At 41.7% G+C, this 27,034-nt stretch overlaps 2 protein-coding genes across 3 annotated transcripts in view; one reads left to right on the top strand and one right to left on the bottom strand.

Moving 5' to 3' along the window:
* The window catches only part of LOC111959807 (BRCA1-associated RING domain protein 1), a 28,579-nt gene extending 27,034 nt beyond the window's left edge, over window positions 1-1,545 (top strand). For both annotated transcript variants that reach the window (XM_023981603.2, XM_070437681.1), the window contains one exon: window positions 608-1,545. In XM_023981603.2, coding sequence (XP_023837371.1) covers window positions 608-949 — 342 coding nt within the window. In that variant the 3' untranslated portion in view covers window positions 950-1,545. The remainder of the gene's footprint in view (window positions 1-607) is intronic.
* Window positions 1,546-8,500: 6,955 nt separating this feature from the next.
* The window catches only part of LOC111959431 (von Willebrand factor C domain-containing protein 2-like), a 38,675-nt gene continuing 20,141 nt past the window's right edge, over window positions 8,501-27,034 (bottom strand). Inside the window, exons 2-3 of the mRNA XM_023980959.2 lie at window positions 21,298-21,427; window positions 8,501-9,874 (exon numbers count right to left, since the gene is read on the bottom strand). Of these exons, the coding sequence (XP_023836727.1) occupies window positions 9,723-9,874; window positions 21,298-21,427 (282 nt within the window). The 3' untranslated portion in view covers window positions 8,501-9,722. The remainder of the gene's footprint in view (window positions 9,875-21,297; window positions 21,428-27,034) is intronic.

Below are 27,034 nucleotides of genomic sequence, written 5' to 3'. Positions count from 1 at the left end.
ATAATCAAGGTATGAGTTTTAGTCCATATCACCCAACCCTGGAGTGGAGTATTTGGTATTTTATTAGGAGTGGAGTAGAGGCTGCGGTTATGTAAGAACTGAAAGGTTGTGGCTGTGATTTAGCAACATTTCAACTCATTAACTACAGAACAAGGATAAATTATCTGTGTTGTCTGGACACTTTGTCCAGACACTAGGCTATTCTTAGTGGGACTTGATTTTATCCCGAGGCACTAGAATGGTTAGCATCGTTTAGGATCAAGGAAGAAGATATGTTCTTTGTTCTCTTTTTTTCTCCCTCTGTATGCGCAGGGCTTTGATGAATTTGTAAGGGCTTGTCTACCGTAATTTACAAAATTCATGAAACATCCTCACTTTTCCTTGTTAGAGGACTACAAATTATTTGTTTAGTTCTCCTTGCAGTCCACAGACGATGTGTTTTTGTCTTAACAACCCTCGTTTGTCTTTTGACTTTAAAGCCTTATCTCATTTCTCTCCCCTCTTCCTATTTGACTCTACTGTGTTTGACTCTACTCTTTTTGACTACTGTATTTAACTTTATTTTATTCTACTCTTCAATACTCCACTCATCTCTACTCTACCCCAGCTGCCTCCGCTGTTGGACGGTTGTTTCTTCTACCTCATGGGCTCCTTCAGGAAGCCCCCCAGGGACGAGCTCCTCCAGCTGGTGAGAGAGGCAGGGGGCCAGATTCTGACCCGACAGCCCAAACCAGACAGTGATGTGACACAGACCCTGTCTGCTGCAGCCTACCACGCCTCTCCGGGCTCAGACCAGGCCCTGTGTACCCAGTACATCATCTATGATCCCCAGGGCTCTTACAGGCCACCCAGGCTGAGGTTAGGAAAGGTGTGGTCAGCTCCATCTACATGGGTTGTAAACTGTATATCGGCCTTCCAGCTACTGCCAGTTCCTGAGCTTGAATCATAGACACACCTGGTGTGTATTCAGTGAGGTGAAACGTTCGCAACATTTCCGAAATAAATGTAATAAAGAATGTTGTCATGATTGCCTATTCTACATGACAGACAATCATATCTGTTCTACACTATGTTTCTATGTAAATGTTTCGTAACATTGCATCCTCTTTAACAGGCCCATGGTCTTTCCGTCTCCCACCTGAATATCAAGGTCTAATCAGAACACAGACAGCTGTGGTTGTAAAACTATAACCTTGACGTAATAGAGATTGTACAGCCACAGTCAGTCCCCAATCTCTGATGTCTCTGGATTTGGCCTTAAATATACCCACCTATCACAACCATGACTTGTTTTTCTTAAAGTTTTATACCTGTAGCTCAAAGACAAGCTAGTGAAGTGTTTATTTTTATCCCTGCTCAAGGACGATAGAAGATTATAAAAATGTTGGCACTTTTCAGTATTTTGAATGAAGGAGTGAAAAATCAACGTACATTTTTCCTCCTACTGAGACTCTTTATAACGTCCTTGCTTTTGAGAATGCCCTGAATTGTGACTGCCTCTTCTCCATTTTTATGACTTAAAAAAATAAAGATTATGAAACACTGCCTTTATTAATACTAACGTCACCTCCTGCTGCTGCACACAGAGTTTTCTGTTTGGGCTTTTGAGAATGAATGGTATTCTACAAAATAAACATTGTTGTTGCAGCAACACAATTGCTGACTCGTATATATCTTAATTATATACTGAGTGTACAAAACATTAAGAACATCTGCTCTTTCCATGAGACTGACCAGGTGAAAGCTATGATCCCTTATTGATGTCATTTGTTAAATCCACTTCAATCAGTGTAGATGAAGGGGAGACAGGCTAAATAAGTTTTTTTTTTTTATGCTTTGAGATGATTGAGGATGAATGAGCAAGACAAAATATTTGAATGGGGTATGGTAGTAGGTGCCATTCTTGATAAACACGGGAAACTGTTGAACGTGAAACCCAGTAGCGTTGCAGTTCTTGACACACTCCAATCAGTGCGTTTGTGTCAAGAACTGCAACGCTGCTGGGTTTTTCACATTCAACAGTTTCCCGAGTGTATCACGAATGGTCCAGCACCCAAAGGACATCCAGCTAACTTGACACAACTGTGGAAACAGCATTGGAGTCAACATGGGCCAGCATCCCTGTGAAACGCTTTCAACCCCTTGTAGTCTATGCCCTGACAAATTGAGGCTGTTCTGAGGGCAAAGGGGGATTCAACTCAATATTAGGAATTTTATGGCAAGAAGGTGGAAATAGTGGCTAATGCATAGGAATGCTAGTCCTGGATGTTGTGTGTCGTGTTCAGCCAATCAGGTTGCAGCAGTCCCTGGCTGAACGTGGGGTGTAACATCAGAAAGTAGCATTAGCCATAATGGTGAAAAATTGTGCTTCATAAAGTATATATTTATATTCCCATTTTTTTGTCCACGTTCAGTCCATTAAACCGAGTTAAGGAGGAAAGAAACGCCTTTGCAGCCTGAATGGAGAATGTTTTAATTTTAATTTTATATACGAGCCGGTCCACGGGGATACAAGTGTATAGCTGGCTGCATACAATGCCTTTGGACAGTAAGATGAAATGACTCAATATCGCCATCTGCCAGCCTTTGAAGTAGGACACCAGCCATTCTCTCTTCCATATCCCAGGATGCCCCTCTCCTCAATAGCATTAGTCAGGGATAGGTCTAATTGCTATTGATTGCAGCGTGCCACATTAAATTACCCCTTCCTGTTCATGCGGGAGGTATAGGGGGGCAATTAGTGGTGCAGACAGACAGAACCTCAGCTCAGCCTCATAATTAATAGGAATGTGGAATAGAACCAGAGTGTTTAAGCAGATGGTGTGTTTAAGCAAATGGTGTGTATCCCAAATTGCATCCTATTTCCTGCATAGTGCACTACTGTTGACTAGAGCCATATAGGACCCGGTCAAAAGTAGTGCACTATATAGGGAATAGGGTGCCATTTGTGAGAAAGACAGAGGAAAGCCCTGGGTCACTTCCTCTAGTAGACCTCAGGGATATGATTTTTCCTGATCAATCAGGAATTCCCACTTCTTTGACATTTATATCCTCTATACGTACATCATTAAAGTTGACCTACCCCTGAAACCAGTATCCTCCCTTTCCTGGTTTTCTATAGTGGTAGGCTATGACCCAGGCACTATTCCCAAAATAGTTATTTTTCTGATCTCTGCATGGTTTGTTTGACTGGTGTTCTCGCTCCCCGCTACACCGGGATGGGAAGAAGCATGATGCTTCAGGTGTAAGGCATATGAAATACTGTCGGTGTCAATGGTGAAGAATTGGAAGTAAAATGTTAACACCACCATATTTATCTCATTTGTGGTGCAGTGAATTACAGCCCCTAAGTTTCATGCAGAGGTCATATTGTGAATAAGGAGTGACCTTTCCTACAATAAAGTGGTGAAGAGTTGCACGTATGTAGGAATGTGTTTCTGCCTGGACAATAGAAGTGGAAATAAAATAAATAAATAAATTGACACACACACTTATAATAACACTTATTTTTCAGTATATTTAACAAAATAGTTTTTGTCTCCATAAATAATACACATTTTTTTCTTCAACTCTGATTTTCAGAATACACATATGTTTTGAAGGTATTTACAACTTACTATACACCATAATTGGCACCAAGGGTATAATTTCAATTGGAACAAAAATCGGGGGTGTTTGGTTAGATGTATGTATGTACCCACTATGTGTTATAAGCTATGGTCTCTAGACTCTAGAGGTCAGTGTGTCTTGGTATTTCCAACCAAACCATCTGTTATTATTATGAACATTTCTGGCTCTAATTCAATATAACATTAAATGATAACAGAAGGAGTTAATATTAATAGAATCTTTAGGAGTGACCCTCCAGCGCCTGTATAATAAAACAATTCGATTGTTTAAGTGTTTTCTCTCAATACTAGATAGTACTCTTGTTTTTTCAGGCACACTTTATGTAACAGTTTTTTTGGTAAAAAAAAAAGCAATAGAACAATCTTTCATAGCTTCCAGCTACAGTAAGTCGGTGCAAAGAGAAATTGTATGGTATACCTTTACAACGTGGTGATGGACAGCAAATGAGCAGTGTCAAGTTGAATGGGTTGGAGAGTGCTTTGTGAGTAGTAGGCTAGACTTTCATGGCCAGACACACAAAAGACCAGACTATTTCATGAGCAGAAAATTAACAGGGATATCGACTGCTCCCTCAGACTATCTTTTGATACATTTTGAAACTCTATTACTCAGTCAATAATTCTTCACTGCAGCTGGGGTCTCACAGTTGGATTCAAAATCTACTGCAAGTTCACTGAACAGTTTTAGAGCACATTGAAAGCTCCCTGCAGTAACCCATGTTCAGGATGCTAGGCGGTAGCTGGTGGTGAAAACAATTATGACTGCCTTCTTAACCTTTGTACTTGAATAATTTCCCTCTGTATTATTACAATAAGACTTTCCGTCCTTTCATTGGACAACTGTTCATGAAACAAACCGGGAATGTGATTGTCAATAAAGAGAAAGGGGTTAGCAATATTAATGGGAGAGGGGTTATTTCAATATTATGATCCCTACATAGAATTAGAATACTAGAATGGAGTAGAACCTTATTATGGGATAAAGGTCTGCCATTTTGGACAGGGAGTTGGTCAACCATTGTTTGCCATTGCCATTGCTGTGATAAGATATTGTGTAAAATAATGAATTTGAATAATTGATCTGCGCTGTATGCGTGTTAGCTAGCTGTCCAGACAGTTTTAGAGGAATTATTCCATAAATATTTCTAACTAACTGCCAATAGGCCAACATTCCATTCAAACAATGCAGTCAATACACAGCCAAACACTGGCTGAGATCAGTTGATGATAGGACTTACACAAGTTGTAAATGCAACAAGTACTGATATTGTCTCATATAATAGCACTCACAGCTTTCCAAGAAAACAAAAGTGTTGACATTTATGGTCTGTGCATATATTGTAGAGGCTATCTGACAGAAAATTGGTATAAAACCTTTTCAAATTGTGTTTAAAATTATATGACAATATTTTAGGTTGAAAATAATTATTACCACATTTTTTATATATCACGTCTTACTTTTATTTTCCTGCATAATTAAATGCCTCTACTGCCATTAATTCCAATTAGACTGGTTTGGGTTTCTCCCTGACCAATATGACTGCTATTTTCACCCCATTCTGGAACATTGAGGGTTTATGACATTGCCCCTCTAGTAATTCAATATAATCTCTATGGCTCTCTACTTGTCAGTGTTCTAAATGGGACATTATTTTGCCTTTTTACCTGAACATGCAAACACCACCAGATATAATTCATAGCAAGCAGTGCACTGGAATTAAATTCACTTTCATGGGATGGGTGGCCAAAAATAACTAACTGAAAGCCACATCCCAACAAAGCCATGAATATGACCGCATTGATGGATATGTCACTGTGCTTCTATGGCTATATGCACCATGCCACTGCCTACTTCATTTGTTCGTTCAACAAGCAAGACAGCTCATAATCCAGTTCCTTTATCACAGTCAACACACCTATATTTGAGCTTTAATTACCTTTAAAACAGCAACATTTTCTCTGCCCCATGGCAAAATGTGTAGAATTGCAGGAAATTAGCAATTCCTGAGGGAGAGATTAACCACCTATCCAGAACAGGTTAATCTGAGTTCAACTGTACTGCTTACCCACACAATCCCTGGAGGACTCCTTCCCTATCCCCAGCGCTATATACTGTATATGCACTGTTATACATTATATATGGCTCTGCCTTATCCCACTGTACACTGAACCTAGCTGGCCACTGGTCACAGAGGAGCTATGCAGGTTCGAGGTGACTCCACTAGCTCTTGGCTATGCTATATGTATGGGGAACTACATATCCACTACCTCTTGGCTATGCATGTAGAGTATGTTTAACTGAATTGAGGCAGATAATGGATATACATAGCACTTGAGGTCTCAGCTGGTTGGTTTGCAGCTGCAGGCCATGGACGGTTCCTGTAAGGGTTCCAGAACAACTTCAATATGACATACTTCTGTCCTGTTCATCTGGAATACTGTCTTTCTCTCTTTTTCTGTCTCCCTCTCTCTCCACCTCTCTTTCTCTCTTTCTGTCTCTCAATTATTTCCATGGTTATTAAGCACACCATGGTAGCAAGAGATAATCTATATCCAGTCCTAAAAATCTATAACACACTAAAGAAAATCTCAGATATCAGGACTATGATAGACCTAATTAAAAGAGATGAGTGATAAAGGTGTCATGGAGTCTCATACAATGTATGGACCTGTAGAGTGATGTATATCTTAAGGTGCAGGTGCTTTCATGCATCTTAATATGTGTCGTTTTTTATTATATGTCTGTCGTCGTTATGTGTCCTTGTGAGTTATTGATGATGTATGCTGTGATAAAACAACTTCCCAAGTTGGGATTAATAAAGTAACACTCCACTCTCTTCTCTAGGTACTGTACGTGTAAGTATTCTGGCTTGACAAATTGCATCTCTGTTCTCATTACAAATGACTAATTCATCACGAGACAAGGTAATGATAAAAATGACCTGAGCAACTTTGACCATAATGATGCACCCAGGTTTGAAGTCCCCTTCCCTCATTTGTTCATCTTCTGAATTCCCCAATCAATAGTGATACAACTACAGGCAGCTGAGTATAACAGAATGAGGTAGTCTACAGTACAGTGGCTGCAGACAGACATAGATGGGTTTGGGAGGAGACGCTTATTAGGTCATGTATATTTTTGGTAATGTCCCAAATGGGACCCTGCTCCATATATAGTGCACTACTTTTATCCAGAGCCCTATGGGCTCTTGTCAAATGTAGTGCACTCACTACATTGTGAATAGGGTGCCATTTGGGACACAATCTATGTCATATTATATTCTTCCACCTCTTTAGTCAGGGGTCTCACTCCTGGGTTAATTTCCGTCTCATTACCAGAAACTGGAAGCCGTTATTAAGTAGTTAATCTATCACACAGGACGAATAGCTTCTAAAAGGTGAACAGGAATGGATTCTCACTGAAACACAAAAATAAAGTATCAGTGATGAATTGCATGGGCTTAGCAGGAAATCTGCCTTTGAATTAATGAATAGTTTTTATCATTTCAAAAAGAAAAGGAAGAGAGGTTGGGTAGGGTTGGTTGCCTGGAGTGTGACCCTGAAACCTATAGGAAGGGATCTATAGGCAAAGCAATGCATTAAATCAAGCTAAGTTATAACCCTGGCCATACTGTGGGGTGCTGTAGCGGAGCTATGCAGATATATGGAGGAGGCTAGAAAACAGAAAATCTATTGTGTAATCTATAGACGAGAGGATGGGAGGGGAGGAACTTTGTATCTCAGTGAGAGCCTTATTGGCTTAAGTGCTTCTTCTTGGGGTGCAGTGGATCAACATTTTTTAAGCTGAAAATGAATTACTGTGCAAGCTGTAGGTATGGGCCTATAGAGGATGAAAGGATGTGCGTACAAGTGTGTGTGTGTGTGCCCGCACATGCTTGTGTGTATGCACATGCATACGTGTTCACCTGTGTGTTTGTTTGCTTATGCAGATATCCCCTTTGTCTCTCTCTGAGTTTTTGCCGAGGGTGCTTGGCTGCTGCTTGCAGACGGCAGGCAGGTGGCGTAGTGTTGAGCGCAGAGAGGCCCGGCCAGATGGTTTATCACAGAATACCCTTTGATTAATGGAAATTATAGCAGGCCACTGCTTGGCTCGCTAATTTCTTAGATAACAAATTCAAGCTGTTCACACTGAGAACAATTTTTGTTGGTTTGGGCTATGGGGGAAAACAACAAAGGCAATTAAGCCAAGCGGAATGGCACCGGTAGTGTATGAATGCTGGAGCATATTCATTTTTTACCCCCTCTGTTATGGGTTACATGGCTTCTAACTTAAGTAGTTGTTTCAACTACTAAAATAAGTCAAGTTGGTTCCTTTTTCTACTTTTTCCAGTAACTTATCACTTACTAATGTATCGGTTGGCTATACAGTACCAGTCAAAGGTTTTCTACATTGTAGAATAATAGTGAAGACATCAAAACTATGAAATAACACATGTGGAAACATGCTGTAACAAAAAAAGTGTTAAACAAATCAAAATATATTTTATATTTGAGATTATTCTAAGTAGCCACCCTTTGCCTCGATGATAACCTTGCACACTCTTGGCATTCTCTCAACCAGCTTCATGAGGTAGTCACCTGGAATGCATTTCAGTTAACAGGTGTGCCTTGTTAGAAGTTAATTTGTGGAATTAATTTCCAAGACCAAGTCCATATTATGGCAAGAATACTGTAGCTCAAATAAGCAAAGAGAAACGACAGTCCGTCATTACTTTAAGACATGAAGGCCAGTCAATCTGGAAAATTTCAAGAAAGTTTTGAAAGTTTCTTCAAGTGCCGTCGCAAAAACCATCAAGCGCTATGATGAAATTGGCTGTCATGAGGACTGCCAAAGGAAAGGAAGACCCAGGGTTACCTCTGCAGGCTTTGTAAGGGCTATTTAAACAAGAAGGAGAGTGAGGGAGTGCTGCATCAGATGACCTGGCCTCCACAATCACCTGGCCTCAACCCAATTGAGATTGTTGGGGATGAGTTGGACTGCAGAGTGAAGGAAAAACAATAAACAAGTGCTCAGCATATATGGGAACTTCTTCAAGAAAATCATTCCAGGTGAAGCTGGTTGAGAGAATGCCAAGAGTGTGCAAAGATGTCATAAAGGCAAAGGGTGTCAGCTTTGAAGAATCTAAAATCTAAAATACATTTTGATTAGTTGAACACTTTTTTAATTACTACATGAGTTCATGTGTTATTTCATAGTTTTGATGTCTTTACTATTATTTTACAATGTAGAAAATAATCAAAATAAAGAAAAACCCTTGATTGAGTGGATGTGTCCAAACTTTTGACTGGTACTGTATATTAGATAAAACTGGCCTCCAATCTCTCCACGCAGAGAAGAGCACCTCGAAGACATTCTCATCAAGAATATTGTGTGTAGTAAAAACAGTAACTGAGGGGATCTGTTTGTGGCCATGCATCTTTTGTCAGCCCAGATGAGTGTAACTAACAGCACATCAGAATGCTGACATTTTATGTAAATAATTAATTGCATTGACCCCAACACCAGGAGTGAACTCTTGCTATTGACTCATAGAAGGATTGCACATTTAGTGGGAAGCCAACAGCTGTGAGTGATATGTTTTGTGACCATTGTAATTCCCGAAGCGAAGCGGTGTGGTGAAGACATCTCAGAGTGAGAGAGCTACAGCAAGCAGATGACAGAACACATCTGACCGTGTTTAACAGTGCTAATGGTTAGGTGGAAATGACTTCATGAAATATATAAACATTATGTTTATAAGCAGCATAAGCAATAAGTAGTTATCAGAAAATATAAATAGTCAGACAGTCAAAACAGAAGACAAAAAAAACAGTCTCAAGAAAAGTTCCTCCTGCTCTCTCCGCTCCTCTGTGGTTAAAGTTGTGGTAGTGGTGGTGTGTAGGTACTGTGTACAAGAGCTTTTCATTTCAGCTTGTTATGCAGTCTCCTAGTCAATGTTGCCAAGGAATTGTGCTCCTCTCCTGTCCATCATATCAATCATACAAGATGAGCGTTTGTTTGTTTGTTTGCCTTTGCAGCAGGCAGGACCGCTCCCTGGCTGCACATCACCGACACCGTCCCCGCCGGGGTTTCTATGACAACGTCTGGCCGTTGAGGCACTCCCGGCGCAGGCACTGTGCTGGCTTCCACCAGTCCCCATTGTGACAGCGGCAAATGGTGCAGTCATCCACCTTCACTTCAATACCGGCTGGGATGATCGTCGTTCCGGCAAAGCAATTTGGACCTGCCTCATGGGAGCAGAGGAAGAGAGTGAATAGAGATAGAGAGAAAGAAAGAGAGCGACAGAAGGAAGAGAGACAGAGAGGGAAGGAGGGAGGGGAGAGAGAAGGAGAAATGAGTGTGGTGGTTGTTTTCTCGGGAGGTTCTGTAAGAAGAGGATGGCAGAGTGATGCCTGCTTGGGGAGTTTCGAAGTCAGAACAGACACACAGATCCTTTCACGGGCATGCACAGATGGGCTTGTTTTTGCAACATTAAAGCGCTTTTCTTAGCCTGGCTCTCCCTCGACATAGAACGCTTTGCATTTCAATGCGCCGCAAGCAGAGAGGAGGAGAGAAGAGGAAGGAGAGGGCTTGACAGCACAGAGAGGGCTGGAGTACAAACACACATGCAAATGCACACATGTACACATGTACTCCCGCACACACAAAAACAAATGCACACCAACACAGAGAGAGAGAGAGAAAGTCACTCCTAGATTCCTAGTCTGCATGGAAAGGCCTCCTCAGCCTCTGTGGAAAGTTTATTTGGTTGATCATTGCGCTAGCAACGGGCAAGTTAGTGGGTTCGATTCCCATGACCACCCATACGTAAAATGCACACAGGACAGTAAGTCGCTTTGAATAATGTTATAATGTATTACATTATCTTCCTACAAGACTTAACAATTAATGTTTCCCAGCATGCACGTGAGATTTAGTTCTGGGTGCTGAGATTAGGAAAGCCTAGCAGCCTATTTAATTTCTTTGGAAAAGATAATCATGTCCAGATTGTGTCCCTGCTCCCTGGCTGCATATGATCTTGATTCAAAAGTAATGTAAAGTATGTAGCTAGCCTTGTCTGAACTGGAATGGCCCATAGGGCAGGAGCTTATCTCCTGTTTCTGAAGCGCGAGGTAGCTTGCTGTACAAGTACACCGCCTGTACAAGTACACCGCCCGACAGGACACAAGTCTATTGCAGGGCCTAAATTATACCTCAGTAAAAAGTCAAAGTAAATGCTCTACATCAAACAGGCAAAGCATCAATACAGGATCAATATTAAATCCTACTACACCAGCTCTGACGCTTGTAGGATGTGGCAGGGTTTGCAAACTATCACAAGTTACAAAGGGAAAACCAGCCACGAGCTTTCCAGTGACGCAAGCCTACCAAACAAGATAAATACCTTCTATGCGCTCTTCGAGTCTAGCAACATTGAACTATGCATGAGAGCATCAGCTGTTCTGGACGACTGTGTGATCACGCTCTCCATAGCTGATGTGAGTAAGACCTTTTAAATAGGTTAACATTCACAAGGCGGATTACCATAAAGCGTACTGAGAGCATACATTGACCAGCTGGTAAGTGTCTTCACTGACATTTTCAACCTCTCCCTGACCCAGTCTGTAATACCTAAATGTTTCAAGCAGACCACCATAGTCCCTGTGCCTACGAATGCCAAGGTAACCTGTCAAACTGACTACCGCCTCGTAGCACTAATATCTGTAGCCATGAAATGCTTTGAAAGGTTGATCATGGCTCACCATCATCAGACACCCTGGACCCACTCTAATTTGCATACCACGCCAAAATATTCACAGATGACGCAATCTCTATTGCATTCTACTCTGCCCTTTCCCACCTGGACAAAAGGAACACCTATGTGAGAATGCTGTTCATTGACTACAGCTCAGCGTTCAACACCATTGTGCCCTCCAAGCTCATAACTAAACTAAGGACCCTGGGATTAAACACCTCCCTCTGTAACTGGATCCTGGACTTGGTGACGGTCCGTCCCCAGGTGATGAGAGTAGGCAACAACACATCTTCCATGCTGACCCTCAACATACAGTAGGGGCCCCTTAGTGGTGCGTGCTTAGTCCCGTCCTGTACTCCCTGTTCACCCACGACTGCGCGGCCATGCACGACTCCAACAAGATCATTAAGTTTGCTAATGACACAACGGTGGTAGGACTGATCACCGACGATGATTAGATAGCCTACAGCAGGGGTGTCAAACTCATTCCACGGAGGGCCTAGTGTCTGCATGTTTTCTCTTTCAATTAACCCCTAGACAACCAGCTGAGGCGAGTTCCTTACTAATTAGTGACCTTAATTAATCAATTATGTACAAAAACCCGCAGACACTTGGCCCTCCGTGGAACGAGTTTGACACCTGTGGCCCTCCGTGGAATGAGTTTGACACCTGCCAGGTCAGAGACCAGTGTGGTACCAAGACAACAACCCCTCCCTCAACGTCAGTAAGACAAAGGAGCTGATTGTGGATTACAGGAAACGCGGGCCGAGCACGCCCCAATCCACATCGACAGGGCTGTTGTGGAACAGGTCGAGAGCTTCAAGTTCCTCTGTGTCCACATCACTAAGGAACTCATGGTTCACACATCAGCACGTCGTGAAAAGGGCACGACAACGCCTCTTCCCCCTCAGGAGGCTGAAAAGATTTGGCATGGGCCCTCAGATCCTCAAAAGGTTCTTCAGCTGCACCATTGAGAGCCTGTAAGTAATAATTTCACTGTTAGTCTACACCTGTTGTTTATGAAGCATGTGACAAATAACATATGATTTATATTAAGAAAACAAGACGGCATGATTTTCTTGTGTTTATTTTATTTACGGACTGACAGGGGCCCATTCCAACACTAAGACATCATTTACAAACACAGTACTTGCGTTTAGTGCTTCAGATCAGAGGCATTAGGGATGACAACACGGTTGTAAGGTTCTGTATTTATTTTCTTAGTCAACCTTGTGTTCTGTTTCTTTGTGTTCTTGAACGTAGCTCTGTCTTTCATTTTTGTTCATTGATTTCTCCTGTGTTAGTTACTCACCTGGTCTCATCAGCTCCTTATTTAGTTCAGTTCATTCTGTTTGTGTCTTTGTGAGGTATTGTTCATTTTGACTCTACTAAGCCTTTACCTAGCTCGTTTGTGAGAACCAATTATAGCCTTCAGTCCTAGTTTTGATTCACCTGCCTGTTTGCCTACCTGTGTATGACCATTGCCTGCCTGTGACCAGAATTCCTGCCTTCTAAGAAGGCAAAATATACACCTGCCGCGCTCTGCACATGAATCTACACCTTTTTCTCCCTGAGTATTCATTACAGCGGTATATTAATAGATGCTTGAATTGGACCATAATTCTGTCCTGCCTGAGCATTCGAAGTGTAACGAGTATTTTTGGTGTCAGGGAAAATGTATGGGAGTAAAAGTACATATTTTCTTTTGGATTGTAGTCAAAACTACACTGCTCAAAAAAATAAAGGGAACACTTAAACAACACAATGTAACTCCAAGTCAATCACACTTCTGTGAAATCAAACTGTCCATTTAGGAAGCAACACTGATTGACAATAAATTTTACATGCTGTTGTGCAAATGGAATAGACAAAATGTGGAAATTATAGGCAATTAGCAAGACACCCCCAATAAAGGAGTGGTTCTGCAGGTGGTGACCACAGACCACTTCTCAGTTCCTATGCTTCCTGTCTGATGTTTTGGTCACTTTTGAATGCTGGCGGTGCTTTCACTCTAGTGGTAGCATGAGACGGAGTCTACAACCCACACAAGTGGCTCAGGTAGTGCAGCTCATCCAGGATGGCACATCAATGCGAGCTGTGGCAAGAAGGTTTGCTGTGTCTGTCAGCGTAGTGTCCAGAGCATGGAGGCGCTACCAGGAGACAGGCCAGTACATCAGGAGACGTGGAGGAGGCCGTAGGAGGGGCAACAACCCAGCAGCAGGACCGCTACCTCCGCCTTTGTGCAAGGAGGAGCACTGCCAGAGCCCTGCAAAATGACCTCCAGCAGGCCACAAATGTGCACGTGTCAGCTCAAACGGTCAGAAACAGACTCCATGAGGGTGGTATGAGGGTCCGACGTCCACAGGTGGGGGTTGTGCTTACAGCCCAACACCGTGCGGACGTTTGGCATTTGCCAGAGAACACCAAGATTGGCAAATTCGCCACTGGCGACCTGTTGCTCTTTCACAGATGAAAGCAGGTTCACACGCACATGTGACAGACGTGACAGAGTCTGGAGACGCCGTGGAGAACGTTCTGCTGCCTGCAGCATCCTCCAGCATGACCTGTTTGGCGGTGGGTCAGTCATGGTGTGGGGTGGCATTTCTTTTGGGGGCCACACAGCCCTCCATGTGCTCGCCAGAGGTAGCCTGACTGCCATTAGGTACCGAGATGAGATCCTCAGACCCCTTGTGAGACCATATGCTGGTGCGGTTGGCACTGGGTTCCTCCTAATGCAAGACAATGCTAGACCTCATGAGGCTGGAGTGTGTCAGCAGTTCCTGCAAGAGGAAGGCATTGATACTATGGACTGGCCCGCCCGTTCCCCAGACCTGAATCCAATTGAGCACATCTGGGACATCATGTCTCGCTCCATCCACCAACGCCACGTTGCACCACAGACTGTCCAGGAGTTGGCGGATGCTTTAGTCCAGGTCTGGGAGGAGATCCCTCAGGAGACCATCCGCCACCTCATCAGGAGCATGCCCAGGCGTTGTAGGGAGGTCATACAHGCACGTGGAGGCCACACACACTACTGAGCCTCATTTTGACTTGTTTTAAGGACATTACATCAAAGTTGGATCAGCCTGTAGTGTGGTTTTCCACTTTAATTTTGAGTGTGACTCCAAATCCAGACCTCCATGGGTTGATAAATTTGACTTCCATTGATAATTTTTGTGTGATTTTGTTGTCAGCACATTCAACTATGTAAAGAAAAAAGTATTTAATAAGAATATTTCATTCATTCAGATCTAGGATGTGTTATTTTAGTGTTCCCTTTATTTTTTTGAGCAGTGTATATAGGGAATAGGGTGCCATTTCAGATGCACATTTAACTCACCCTTGTCTGTTTAACCTACATAGGGGAATATCATGTCAGCAATAATCATATGTAAAAACATCTCTAACTATAGTAATAATAGACCACTAGCTACACCTCATAATAATAAGACACTGCCCACATCCCCACATGGGGAATATAACCCAGCAGAATCTAAAATATGCAATCACTATCAGTTTTCTCTTTCTGATTTTGATTGCATTAAAATAGCTTGTCTCAAGGCCTACTGTAAGCAGTCCTCAATGATCTGCAGTACTGTCTCTTACTCCTCTTCCTCAAGGTATACTACTCACTCCATCCAGGAGTTGAGTGTTTTAACAGACACCCAGGCATTTGGAAACACCCTTCAGCTGCTCTGGAACAAACTTCGGTTTCCGGATTTCTTGCGTAATAGCTGAGTGAACACACTAGACTTGGAAGTGTAGCAGTGCAAGACTGCTCTGAACCAAACCAGAACCCGTGTCTGCTGGACCAAACAGATCTAATGGCATCAAATATACTGTATAATACATCAAACACTATCTAGCCTAGCACTACCTCCTTCCGGCACCTTAGGCTACCCATACCCCTCTCTTCCGTGCCCGGGTTGGTTCTCCTCTCGTAGTCTACTAAGATATGATAAAAGCCCATCAATCAACCTATACCTCAATGGAGACATCGTGAGCGGCCTGATGCCAAGTCCTAATTCTCATTGATCCACCACCCACCTTCAGTACAGCTGGCACAAGTCATAGACAAACTGGGCAGAGGTTGATAAGAGAAGTGGGCATCAAGCAGCCCTGCCAAGTGTGGGTGTTTACGATGGGAAATGACACTTCTGAGTCACATCAGGAGAAAAGCACAAAATGAGTCCCAAATCGCACCCTATTCCCTTTGCAGTGCAGTACCTTTTCTCCCCAATTTCGATCTTGTCTCATCGCTGCAACTCCCCAACGGGCTCGGGAGGCGAAGGTCGAGTCATGCCTCCGAAACATGACCCGCCAAACCGCACTTCTTAACACCCGCCCACTTAACCCAAACGCCAGCCACTCCAATGTGTCGGAGGAAATACAATTCAACTGACTACCGAGTCATGTGTCCTCCAAAACATGACCCGCCAAACTGCACTTCTTAACACCCGCCCGCTTAACCCAGACGCCATCCACTCCAATGTGTCGGAGGAAACACCATTCAACTGCCACAAGGATTCGCTAGTGCGCAATGAGCCGAGTAAAGAACTCCCTGGCCAAACCGCCCCGTAACCCGGACTACGCTGGGCCAATTGTGCGCCGCCCTATGGGGCTCCCGATAATGGCACTGTAAAGAGAATACGGTGCCATTTGGGATGCAGTCACATGCAAGGACACCGTATCCACTGCCTGTCACCACTGCCTGTCACTACTGCCTGTCACTACTGCCTGTCACTGCAGAAGATGGAACAGACAAGGCTCTGAGACCTTGGGACATTGCTCCATTCAAAGCCAGTGCTTGTCTGTTAGTACTGTCAACAGGGATACATGTTACCTGTGTCTCTGTGTTGTCACATGACTGTCTATCAGGAATACAGTGACTGACAGGTCAGATGAAAAGGAATAGATAGACGCTGAAAAGACTAGTTCCCATGTGTATTTTCCCTGCAAAACTGTAAAAGAACTTTATGTAAGCTACATTTACTTGTGAATAATTTAAATGTATCTTACATAAAGTAAATTCATATTTAAATCAAATTCATAAGTTAATTTATATCCCTTTAGGATAGAGCTAGGTTGTTCAAGGCAAAACATAGCTACATTTGCATAGTCCTTAGGGATCCTCAGCTTAATTTGCCTCAGGAAACCTTGAAGAAAGCCTGATGAAGCCCTCTACAAGTCAGAGTACTTTAGTCAAAGTATGTGTGTCTGCTGATGCTATGTGAGTGTTCCATATGTCACCCGATGGGCCCTGCAATGTTAGCCGTTTTTGTCATTTTATTAGTAATTTACTGTATTAATCAACAGTAGGATACTGTGTAAACTGAATATAGTAAATTACCGTAGGATGCACAGTAAAATACTGTACATTTATTTTACAGTACACCGTAATTTCAACAGTAAAACACTGTGAAATGCAGAGTAAAATTACGTAAATGTGTTTACTGTATTAATTATGGTGCATTTGGGGAAAATGTTGTGGGCGGGGAAAGAGTCTCTGACTCATTAACATATTTTAAGGTATGGCGTGTAAGAGACTATATTTGTTGCACCCGTAAGTAGGAATGCTGTACCTCCACAGAATACCGTAATATAAGCTACTCCAATGGTGCAACAGTCTATGGCTAAATCACCCCGGGTACATTCCTGGGCTGTGACATGGTCGGCCTTGGCCATGAGAGATATTGAATGGTTCACAATTGGCCCAGCACCGTCTGGGTTAAGGGAGGGTTTAGCTGGTGGGGCTTTACTTGGCTCATTGTGCTTGAATGACCCCTTGTGGGCCGGGTGCCTGATGGACTGATGATTGTTATTAGTTATTAGAACAGATGCAATTTGGGTGGGGGGGGGGGGGGGGTAATTGTTTGATTTGATTAATGTAAGATGGATTGATTATTTATTGTTTGAATTGTTTATTATTTTTGGAATTTAACAAACTTTATTTGGAAATTCTAGCATATATTGAATTTTGGAATAACCATTTAAATGAAACCTTTAATGGTTGAGTGACTAGCCATGTGCTTTTGATCTGTTTCACCTTGTAATCACTGTCAGTTTAGAAGCCTTTGTTAAGGCCTAAAGTGCAACTGATATAAAACACCTAGTATTTACATTTATGCTGTAATATGTAAATACATACAGCCAACCTGCTTGGTCTAATCCCTTGTAATTACAGTAAAATACTGTAGAAATAATTTTCTTAGTTTAATAGTCACTTTTACTGTATTTTACTGTGTTTAATTTCTCTGGCATCAAGTTACCTTGAATATCTCAGTATTGTATTGGCACTATCCAGATATGGTCAGAGCAACACTACCATTCAAAAGTTTGGGATCACTTAGAAATATCCTTGTTTTTGAAAGAAAATGATTATTTTTTGCTCATTAAAATAACATAAAATTTATTATATTCTACAGTGTAGATATTGTTAATGTTGTAAATGACTATTGTAGCTGGAAAAGGCAGATTTTTTAATGGAATATCTACATAGGCGTACAGAGGCCCATTTATCAGCAACCATCACTCCTGTGGTCCAATGGCACGTTTTAAGTTTATCATTTTAAAAGGCTCATTGATCATTAGAAAAACCTTTTGAAATTATGTTAGCACAGCTGAAAACTGTGGTGCTGATTAAAGAAGCAATAAAACTGGCCTTCTTTAGACTAGTTGAGTATCTGGAGCATTGGCATTTGTGGGTTTGATTACAGGCTCAAAATGGCCAGAAACAAAGAATTTCCTTCTGAAACTTGTCCATCTATTCTTGTTCTGAAAATGAAAGCTATTTCATGCGAGAAATTGCCAAGAAACTGAAGATCTCATACAACGCTGTGTACTACTCCCTTCACAGAACAGCGCAAACTGGCCCTAACCAGAATAGAAAGAGGAGTGGGAGGCCCCGGTGCACAACTGAGCAAGAGGACAAGTACATTAGTGTCTAGTTTGAGAAACAGATGCCTCACAAGTCCTCAACTGGCAGCTTCATTAAATAGTACCCACAAAAACCAGTCTCATCGTCAACAGTGAAGAGGCAACTCCGGGATGCTGGCCTTCTAGTCAGAGTTGCAAAGAAAAAGCCATATCTCTCTCCAGTGTCTGTGTTCTTTTGCCCATCTTAATCTTTTCTTTTTATTGGCCAGTCTGAGATATGGCTTTTTCTTTGCAACTCTGCCTAGAAGGCCAGCATCCCGGAGTTGCCTCTTCACTGTTGATGTTGAGACTGGGTTTTGCGGGTTTAATGCACTGACGATAAGTCCCTAAAGACAAGAGCGCCAGCTAAATGACCAAAATCTAAGTGTAAATGTGTAAATGAAAACTTGCAAAGGACGCAGGGATAAAATGACGCTGCATGGGTAATTCTAATAATATACTGTAAATTTGGTACTATAAAATTGATTAACATAACATGGATTACATTACCTGTACTGTAAAATAAATTACAGTAACTTACTGGCCAATTGCTTTCAGTAAATTACTGTAAATTTCACAGGAAACGTTTACAGTGTCGTCAAAAGTAATCCACCAGGGAATAGGGTGTCACTTGGGATGCATCCTATCTGCTCAATGCTTCCAGGCATGAAGCTCTGCCCATCATTTCAAAAGCAGGTGAAGTGAAAAAGCATATCTCCTGCAGGTTGGAACAGACTACAGGAGTGAATCTATCCTCTATCCTCCCACAGACATACACTAGGAATGAGCATTACAGTAAACACTCCTCCTGCACACACACAATGCATGCACGCATGTGGGTACGCACACATGCACACACAAAATCAAAACGCACACACGCGTGCACACACACACACACACACACACCACACACACACACACCACACACACACACACACACACACACACACACACACACACACACACACACACACACACACACACACACACACACACACACACACACACACACACACTCTCTCTCTCTCTCTCTCTCTCTACAACAGAGATGAATCTTGCCAGAGCTGGCTTTGGTTCCCTATGGGGCTGGAGATGGCAGGCAGGCTCCCTGAAATGCCACCACCACGAGGGTGTCACTGTATCCTGTCTGTGTGGATTAGTGCTTCCTCCAGCTGCAGGCCCAATGTGTGTGTGTGCGCGCGCGCGCCTGCGGGAGTGTCGGTCTGTGTGTACAAGCATCTTCCTTGTACACCTTACAGCTCCAGTACCCTCTATCAGAGAGCTTAGCCTATATAGAACAAACTGCGCTACAAACGAAGATACAGTCATTTTATTCAACATAGGAATTTGATTGAAGTCTAAAATGGGACATTTATTTATTCTTTATTCCTTATATATACTGCTATGAGCCATATCCCAAGTGGATGCTCTTGTGTGGAATTCCTTTTCCTTAAGGATGCACTGAAATGTCCTTTCCTGTCTCTTGCATGTGAGAAGCCCTTCATTAGTTTGTTCTTCATTGTTTACGTGGAGCTAGTTTAATCAACTGTCAGTTTAGTCCCTTTTGCATTTTCCATTGAGAGAGTTAGCCTATACAACGGCAAAATCATCATCATGACGTCTGACCGGCAAGACTATACCCTCATAGTGGCTATTTGGCTCGGGTAACAAAATGTCCTATCTGGATGCCCTGTAATCAATGGGACAATCTAAGCTACAAGGCAAATTCTTCAGTGTAAAATGTTTTATCTATTAAACACTGAAAGTGTTGAGTCTGTGGACCAATATATACACATGAACCATATTAAATGAACACAGGACTTAGTAGAGTTACCAACCATGGACTGTATTTGTTAGTGACAGAGACAATGTTGTTGCATTCATCCATTTTCCATCATATGGTCTTCACCATGTGAGATCTTGAATGAATATGTTATAATTAAAACGTTTTATTATTTAACACAATACCATTAGTGATGGGGAAACGGAGCTTCCTGAAGCATTGATGTTTCCTAGCCAATTGCATCGGAAATAGGTTCATTACTTGAAGCTTTGATCAACACAGTGTACATTGGTGGCCCCTGCTGGTCAAAATAATCTAGAGTTGCCAAATTATTATAGACGACGTCCCACACCCCATATCGCGTTTGCAGGGAAGCCTTTTTGTTTCCTACCAACCCAATACCAAACCAATCAGGTGGTTGTTTGACAAAACAAAGCTTCAGACGTCATTGATCATGTGCTTCTGATAAAGTGATACAGACATAGACACACTGCTTCGAAGTACACTGCTTAGCGATTTCGACACATGCCTTGGAGCTCCTGTATCAAACGTAACATCACTAAATATCATACATATTTCATTAAGCCTTGTTTTGAGGGCCTAGTTTTACACAAATACATGGGCCTGAGACTCATACACATTTGCAGTGTTAATTCTGCTTAGTGTGTTGTATTTAATTAAAGCAGTTGGTAGTGTCCTCATTAGCGCTCGGGCAACCCCCCAAAGTAACAATTTAATATACAGTAAAACATAAAAGATGCACGTCCTCAATTAAAGAGACTGAAGACTCGAATCATGAAAATATAGACGTAGAGAAAGAGATAATCTTTTGGTTGGTTTCGATGTGATAAAAGTGTAATTCTTTTGTAGTGGGTTTGTGTGTGTGTGGGTTGAGGTTCAAACAGTTACGTTTCAAGTTTATTTGTGTAAGAATGTGTAATGACTACTTTAGAAATGTAACTCTCCAGTGTGCTCACAATAAAAACACAAGATCAGCAAGAAATATACAAACACACTAACCTGGTTAACCAGACAAATAGCTATGTTCATCATTCTGTTTTGTGAAACAATGGTGAGCACAGCGTCAGTCTGGTTTACCAGGGTACATGTACACAACAACAGGCAATGCAATCGTAAGGTTGATATACATAAAGTATTTCAGTAACACGTATGTGCGTGTGTGTCAGAAACACACGACAGTAAGTGCCCTTACCGTTTTTACAGATGGGACAGCACTGTTCTGGCTCGTAGACTGGGTTGACACACTCTGGGACGGCACAGTCAGAGACCACACAGTGCACCTCGTTATTTGGTTCACAGCGACACCACTCACAAGGCGAAGGCTGAAGGGAGAGAGGGGGGAGGGAGAAAATGGAGAGAGAGAGGGGGGGGAGAAAGAGAGACAGAGAAGAGGGAAGGAGGGAGGGAGAAAGAGAGGCAGAGGGAGGGGGGAAGATTTTAATTGCATTTGAATACCAATCATATAACTATTGTAACAACATGGTGGCAAGATTACTGTTAATATCAAGTTATAAGCCTTGAAAAAAATACAAGGTTTATTTGACTGAACATTTAAAAGATCAACCCATGGTTGTGTGCAGACAGTAGGATGTCTGCACACTCTTAGAAAAAAAGGTTCCAAAAGAGTTCTTTGGCTGTCCCCATAGGATAACCTGTTTTGGTTCCACGTAGAAACCTTTTGGGTTTGAGGTAGAACCCCATGTAGAAAGGGTTCTACATTGAATCCAAAAAGGTTATATCTGAAACCAAAGGGTTCTGCTATGGAGACAGCTGAAGAACCCTTTTAGGTTCTAGATAACACATTTTTTCTAAGTGTGTAGGGTTACTCTTTACAACACATTAGGAAATCCACTGAAACTCCACTTGTAAACTGACAACTATGATATGATCTAGCAGTGTTCCTAAGCAACAGTGCTTAGCCTACTCAACCTTGGGGGCAATGCTGGAAACAGAGTGATTGAATTGGAACACCTCAATCACGCCACATCAACCTGGGTATGTTTCCATTTGTCCCTCTACCTACTGAGATCCAACTGGTACCTAATGTCATGGGCAGGTCTCCTATTGGAAAAAAGTTACTGTATCTCCATGGGACTTAGAGTAAGTCCAAGGTAAAATAAAAGAGAAACACGTCTGTCTGTAGCAAAAGGTAAATATTAAGCTCACGTAAAGAATATACTCGTGGGAGAACTCAGAATGAAACAGAATGAACTCCAACAGTTGTTGTCATGCAATGTCTGCATAAGCAGAAACCTTTATTTTACCCACTGACCACATTTCGATTATAGTTTGTACACTCTTAAAAAAAAGGGTACAAAAAGGGTTATTTGGCTGTCCCCATAGGAAAACACTTTTTGGAGAACCCTTTTTGGTTCCAGGTAGAACCCCCTGTGGAAAGGATTCTAAATGGAATCCAAAAAGATTCTACCTGGAACCAAAAGGGTTCAGCCTGCAACCAAAAAGGATTATTCAAAGTGTTATCCTATGGGGACCGCCAAAGAACCCTTTAAGGCTCTAGATAGCACTTATTTTTCCAAAGAGTGTACTACATGCCTTTTGTAGTATAGAATGTATGCCATCATGTTGTAAGCGACAGTGAAAGCAATTCACTGGCTCTAGAGAATGACAAAACCACTATCTTTCATTTTCACATTCACCCACTGCAAAGGGTATCCTTTTAGCAATGTTAAAAGTCCCTGCAGCCCCAATGGCCTTTTCTCTGCCCCAACTTAACAGAGCGTGTGTACTAAATGTCACCCTATTTCCTATATAGTTTTCTACTTTTGACCAGAGGCATATGGGCCCCGGTCAAAAATAGTGCACTATAAAGGGAGTGGGGAGCCATTTGAGACAAAGCCAGAGAGATGTTGACTCATACATTTGGAGCGGTGCCTCCGCCTGGCTGGCGGAGTGTGTGCGCGTGCGTGTGCGCGTGCGTGCGCGAGTGAGTGTGGGAGTCAATAGGGTGATGAGAGACAGAGGAGAAGCCTGAGCCCTCTCAGTAGCCAGGGTGTTTAAACTTTGTACGTAGGTAATTGCCAAACTGAGACTGTCCCACACACTAATGATCCCCTGTCTATGCCTTCAATAACACTGTTTGGCCTCAGAGCCAAGGGCTCTTATCCATGGAAACGCTCCCTAATTGTACTGAGCTCAATGGTAAACAAGAACAAACAAGTTTGTGCCTGAGGGTGTCTTTTCAACTGAAACTGCATGACTTTTACTATGAAACAGCACTGTTAGTGATACAGTTGAAGTCGGAAGTTTACATGCACTTAGGTTGGAGTCATTAAAACTAGTTTTTCAACCACTCCACAAATGTCTTGTTAACAAACTATAGTTTTGGCAAGTTGGTTAGGACATCTTTGTGCATGACACAAGTAATTTTCCCAACAATTGTTTACAGACAGATTATTTAACTTATAATTCACTGTATCACAATTCCAGTGGGTCAGAAGTTAACATGCACTAAGTTGATTGTGCCTTTAAACAGCTTGGAAAATTCCGGAAAATAATGTCATGGCGTTAGAAGCTTCTGATAGGCTAATTGAGTCAATTGGAGGTGCACCTGTGGATGTATTTCAAGGCCTTCCTTCAAACTCAGTGCCTCTTTGCTTGACATCATGGGAAAATCAAAAGAAATTAGCCAAGACCTCAGAAAAACAATTGTAGACCTCCACAAGTCTGGTTCATCCTTGGGAGCAATTTCCAAAAGCCTGAAGGTACCACGTTCATCTGTACAAACAACAGTACACAAGTATAAGCACCATGGGACCAGCCAGCCGTCATACCGCTCAGGAAGGAAACGCATTCTGTCTCCTAGAGATGAACGTACTTTGGTGTGAAAAGTGCAAATCAATCCCAGAACAACAGCAAAGGACCTTGTGAAGATGGTGGAGGAAACGGGTACAAAAGTATCTATATCCACAGTAAAATGCGTCCTATATCGACATAACCTGAAAGGCTGCTCAGCAAGGAAGAAGCCACTGCTCCAAAACTGCCATAAAAAAGCCAGACTACGGTTTGAAACTGCACATGGGGACAAAGATCGTACTTTTTGGAGAAATGTGAAACAAAATAGAACTGTTTGGCCATAATGACCATCGTTATGTTTGGAGGAAAAAGGGGGTGGCTTGCAAGCCGAAGAACACCATCCCAACCGTGAAGCACAGGGGTAGCAGCATCATGTTGTGGGAGTGCTTTGCTGCAGGAGGGACTGGTGCACTTCACAAAATAGATGGCATTATGAGGAAGGAAAGTTATGTGGATGGAAAGTTATTTGGATATATTGAGGCAACATCTCAAGACATCAGTCAGGAAGTTAAAGCTTGGTCGCAAATGGGTCTTCCAAATGGACAATGACCCCAAGCATACTTCCAAAGTTGTGGCAAAATGGCTTAAGGACAACAAGGTTAAGGTATTAGAGTGGCCATCACAAAGCCCTGACCTCAATCCTATAATTACACCAGCTCTGTCAGGAGGAATGGGCCAGAATTCACCCAACTTCTTGTGGGAAGCTTGTGGAAGGCTAACCGAAACGTTTGACCCAAGTTAACAATTTAAAGGCAATGCTACCAAATACTAATTGAGTATATGTAAACTTCTGACCCACTGGGAATGTGATGAAAGAAATAAAAGCTGAAATAAATAATTCTCTCTACTATTATTCTGACATTTCATATTCTTAAAATAAAGTGGTGATCCTAACTGACCTAAGACAGGGAATTTTTACTAGGATTAAATGTCAGGAATTGTGAAAAACTGAGTTTAAATGTATTTGGCTAAGGTGTACGTAAACTTCCGACTTCAACTGTACATACTCAGAAAAAAAGGGTTAAAAACGGGTTCTTTGTAAGGCAAAGGGTTCTACCTAGAACGTTAACGTCTTAAGAACTATTTTGGAAGAAAGGGTTATTTGATTATTCTTTGGAAGGCAAGAATGATTCTTTGGAAGACAAGAAGGATTCTTTGGAAGGCAAGAAGGGTTCTACATAGAACCATATATAATATTTCCTAGCATGTCTGTTATTTTGCTTGTGCATTATTTGGTTGATTCATTTTATGCTACAGAAAAATAAAAAACATACCGTTTTCTAAACTAATCCAATCTATTGGATGTATTGCACCCATTACTGAGATGGTTGTTCCAGTTAAAATGACTGACAAAGTCTCAGTATTCAAGTTGCCTTACTCTGGCAGTCAGTCTGAATGCAGGTGATTAACAATGCCACTTGTTGGATATCCTAACTCTGGCTGGATTCCAATAAGAGTTACACGTCACTTTGTAAGCCAGCATGTGACTTGCAGGCTTGATGTGACCTGTAAACCAGGAGATTCTTAACACTGTGTTAGGGTATAATTAGTGATGGTGAAACGAAGCTTGATGAAGAATTGTGGTTTTCCAATGGTCTTGAAAACAGGTTCATTACTCGAGGCATTGATTAACACAGTGTACATTAGTGGCACCTGCTGGTCAAAAGAATTTAGAGCTGCCAAATTATTATAGATGACGTCCCATACCCCGTATCGTGTGCGCAACATAGCCTTTTTGTCTTCTACCAAACCTATTCCAAACCAATCAGGTTGTTGTTCGATGAAACTAAGCTTCAGACGTCATTGATCACATGCTTCTGATAAAGTGGTTTGAAGTATACTGCTTAGAGATTTTGATGCATGCCTCAGAGCTCCAGTATCAAACATCACTAGACATAACTAGGCCCCCAAAGAAATGCCTTATCATATATGTAATTTATTGTCATAAATAATTTAAAAAAAACTTTATTATACACAAACTGGCAGAAACATTTTCATGAAGGCATTTAAAGGTCTATGGAATCGTTATAAAACTGCAGCTCTAGGATAATGGTCTTATAGAACCTTTAGTAAACGTGAGGTGTCAGACAACTCAAGCATCCTCAGTTGTAACTAGTAACATGCAATTTCATGATACAGACTTTCATGAAACCTGTCATATTCAGAGCTTCCTCTGTTTTTCAGACAACACCAGACTCCTCAAACTGTGCAATCTACTTGATATCTATCTATCTAATTTACATATTTTCCTGCAACTGATCTTTCCACATACCTGTAACTTTCTCTATCCCCTTTCCTTTGGAATATTTTTTACCAGTACTCAATGGTCATTCAAATAACTTAATTTGTAAGAGACCTTGGACATATATTTTCAGCACTAGATGTACAGTAAAATACCTCCAGTTTTCTTGTACATGTAAATGCATGGATAGATCTCGCTGAATTTGCTTGATCTGGTGCCACTGCCAAATCTATGGGGGAGGTGATGAAGTTAAAACACTGACAAGCCTTTACTGCACTCTATATTTACCATCATATAACAAACATTTGCTTCTTCATGGCATAGATAGAAGATAAAACAAAATAAGAAATTGCACACTACTCATTGAGGGATACATTAGATATGGATGGTTGAATTCAACTGAAGCTATTATTTATTTCCTTTGTATAAGTTGTGTTACTTCCCTGCGGTACATGTTCATGTGCTGTCACAGTGTCTCTTACAAAGACTGTAAGATTAATTTATTTGACATGATCACCCGGAATAATTACATATTTCTCTGTAATCATGACAAGACAAACACATTGAATGCAATTTCTTGACTGGATGCATTGTTATACATTTGATACATCTGAAATTAAAGTATATTTAAAATTAACGGGAAGAATACACTGTATACTGTACTTCCTGCATCTCAATAATACATTGCAGGCCAGTGCACTCGTCCATCAATGTATTTACTGTATCAGTGCTAGAGTGCTTTGAATGCAACCTTTTGTGTGAGATTTACTGTACGGTGAAGTGGATTAATCATGCCACGGTATGTAAGTACGACAGTAACTCACAAAAAAAAGAAAAACACCAAGACCATGTTTTGCCATGCCGAGGGGTGTGT

This window comes from Salvelinus sp. IW2-2015, linkage group LG36 (genome assembly GCF_002910315.2).
Source record: "Salvelinus sp. IW2-2015 linkage group LG36, ASM291031v2, whole genome shotgun sequence".
In the NCBI taxonomy this organism is placed as follows: domain Eukaryota; kingdom Metazoa; phylum Chordata; class Actinopteri; order Salmoniformes; family Salmonidae; genus Salvelinus; species Salvelinus sp. IW2-2015.
This window is presented reverse-complemented; position numbering and strand designations above follow the sequence as displayed.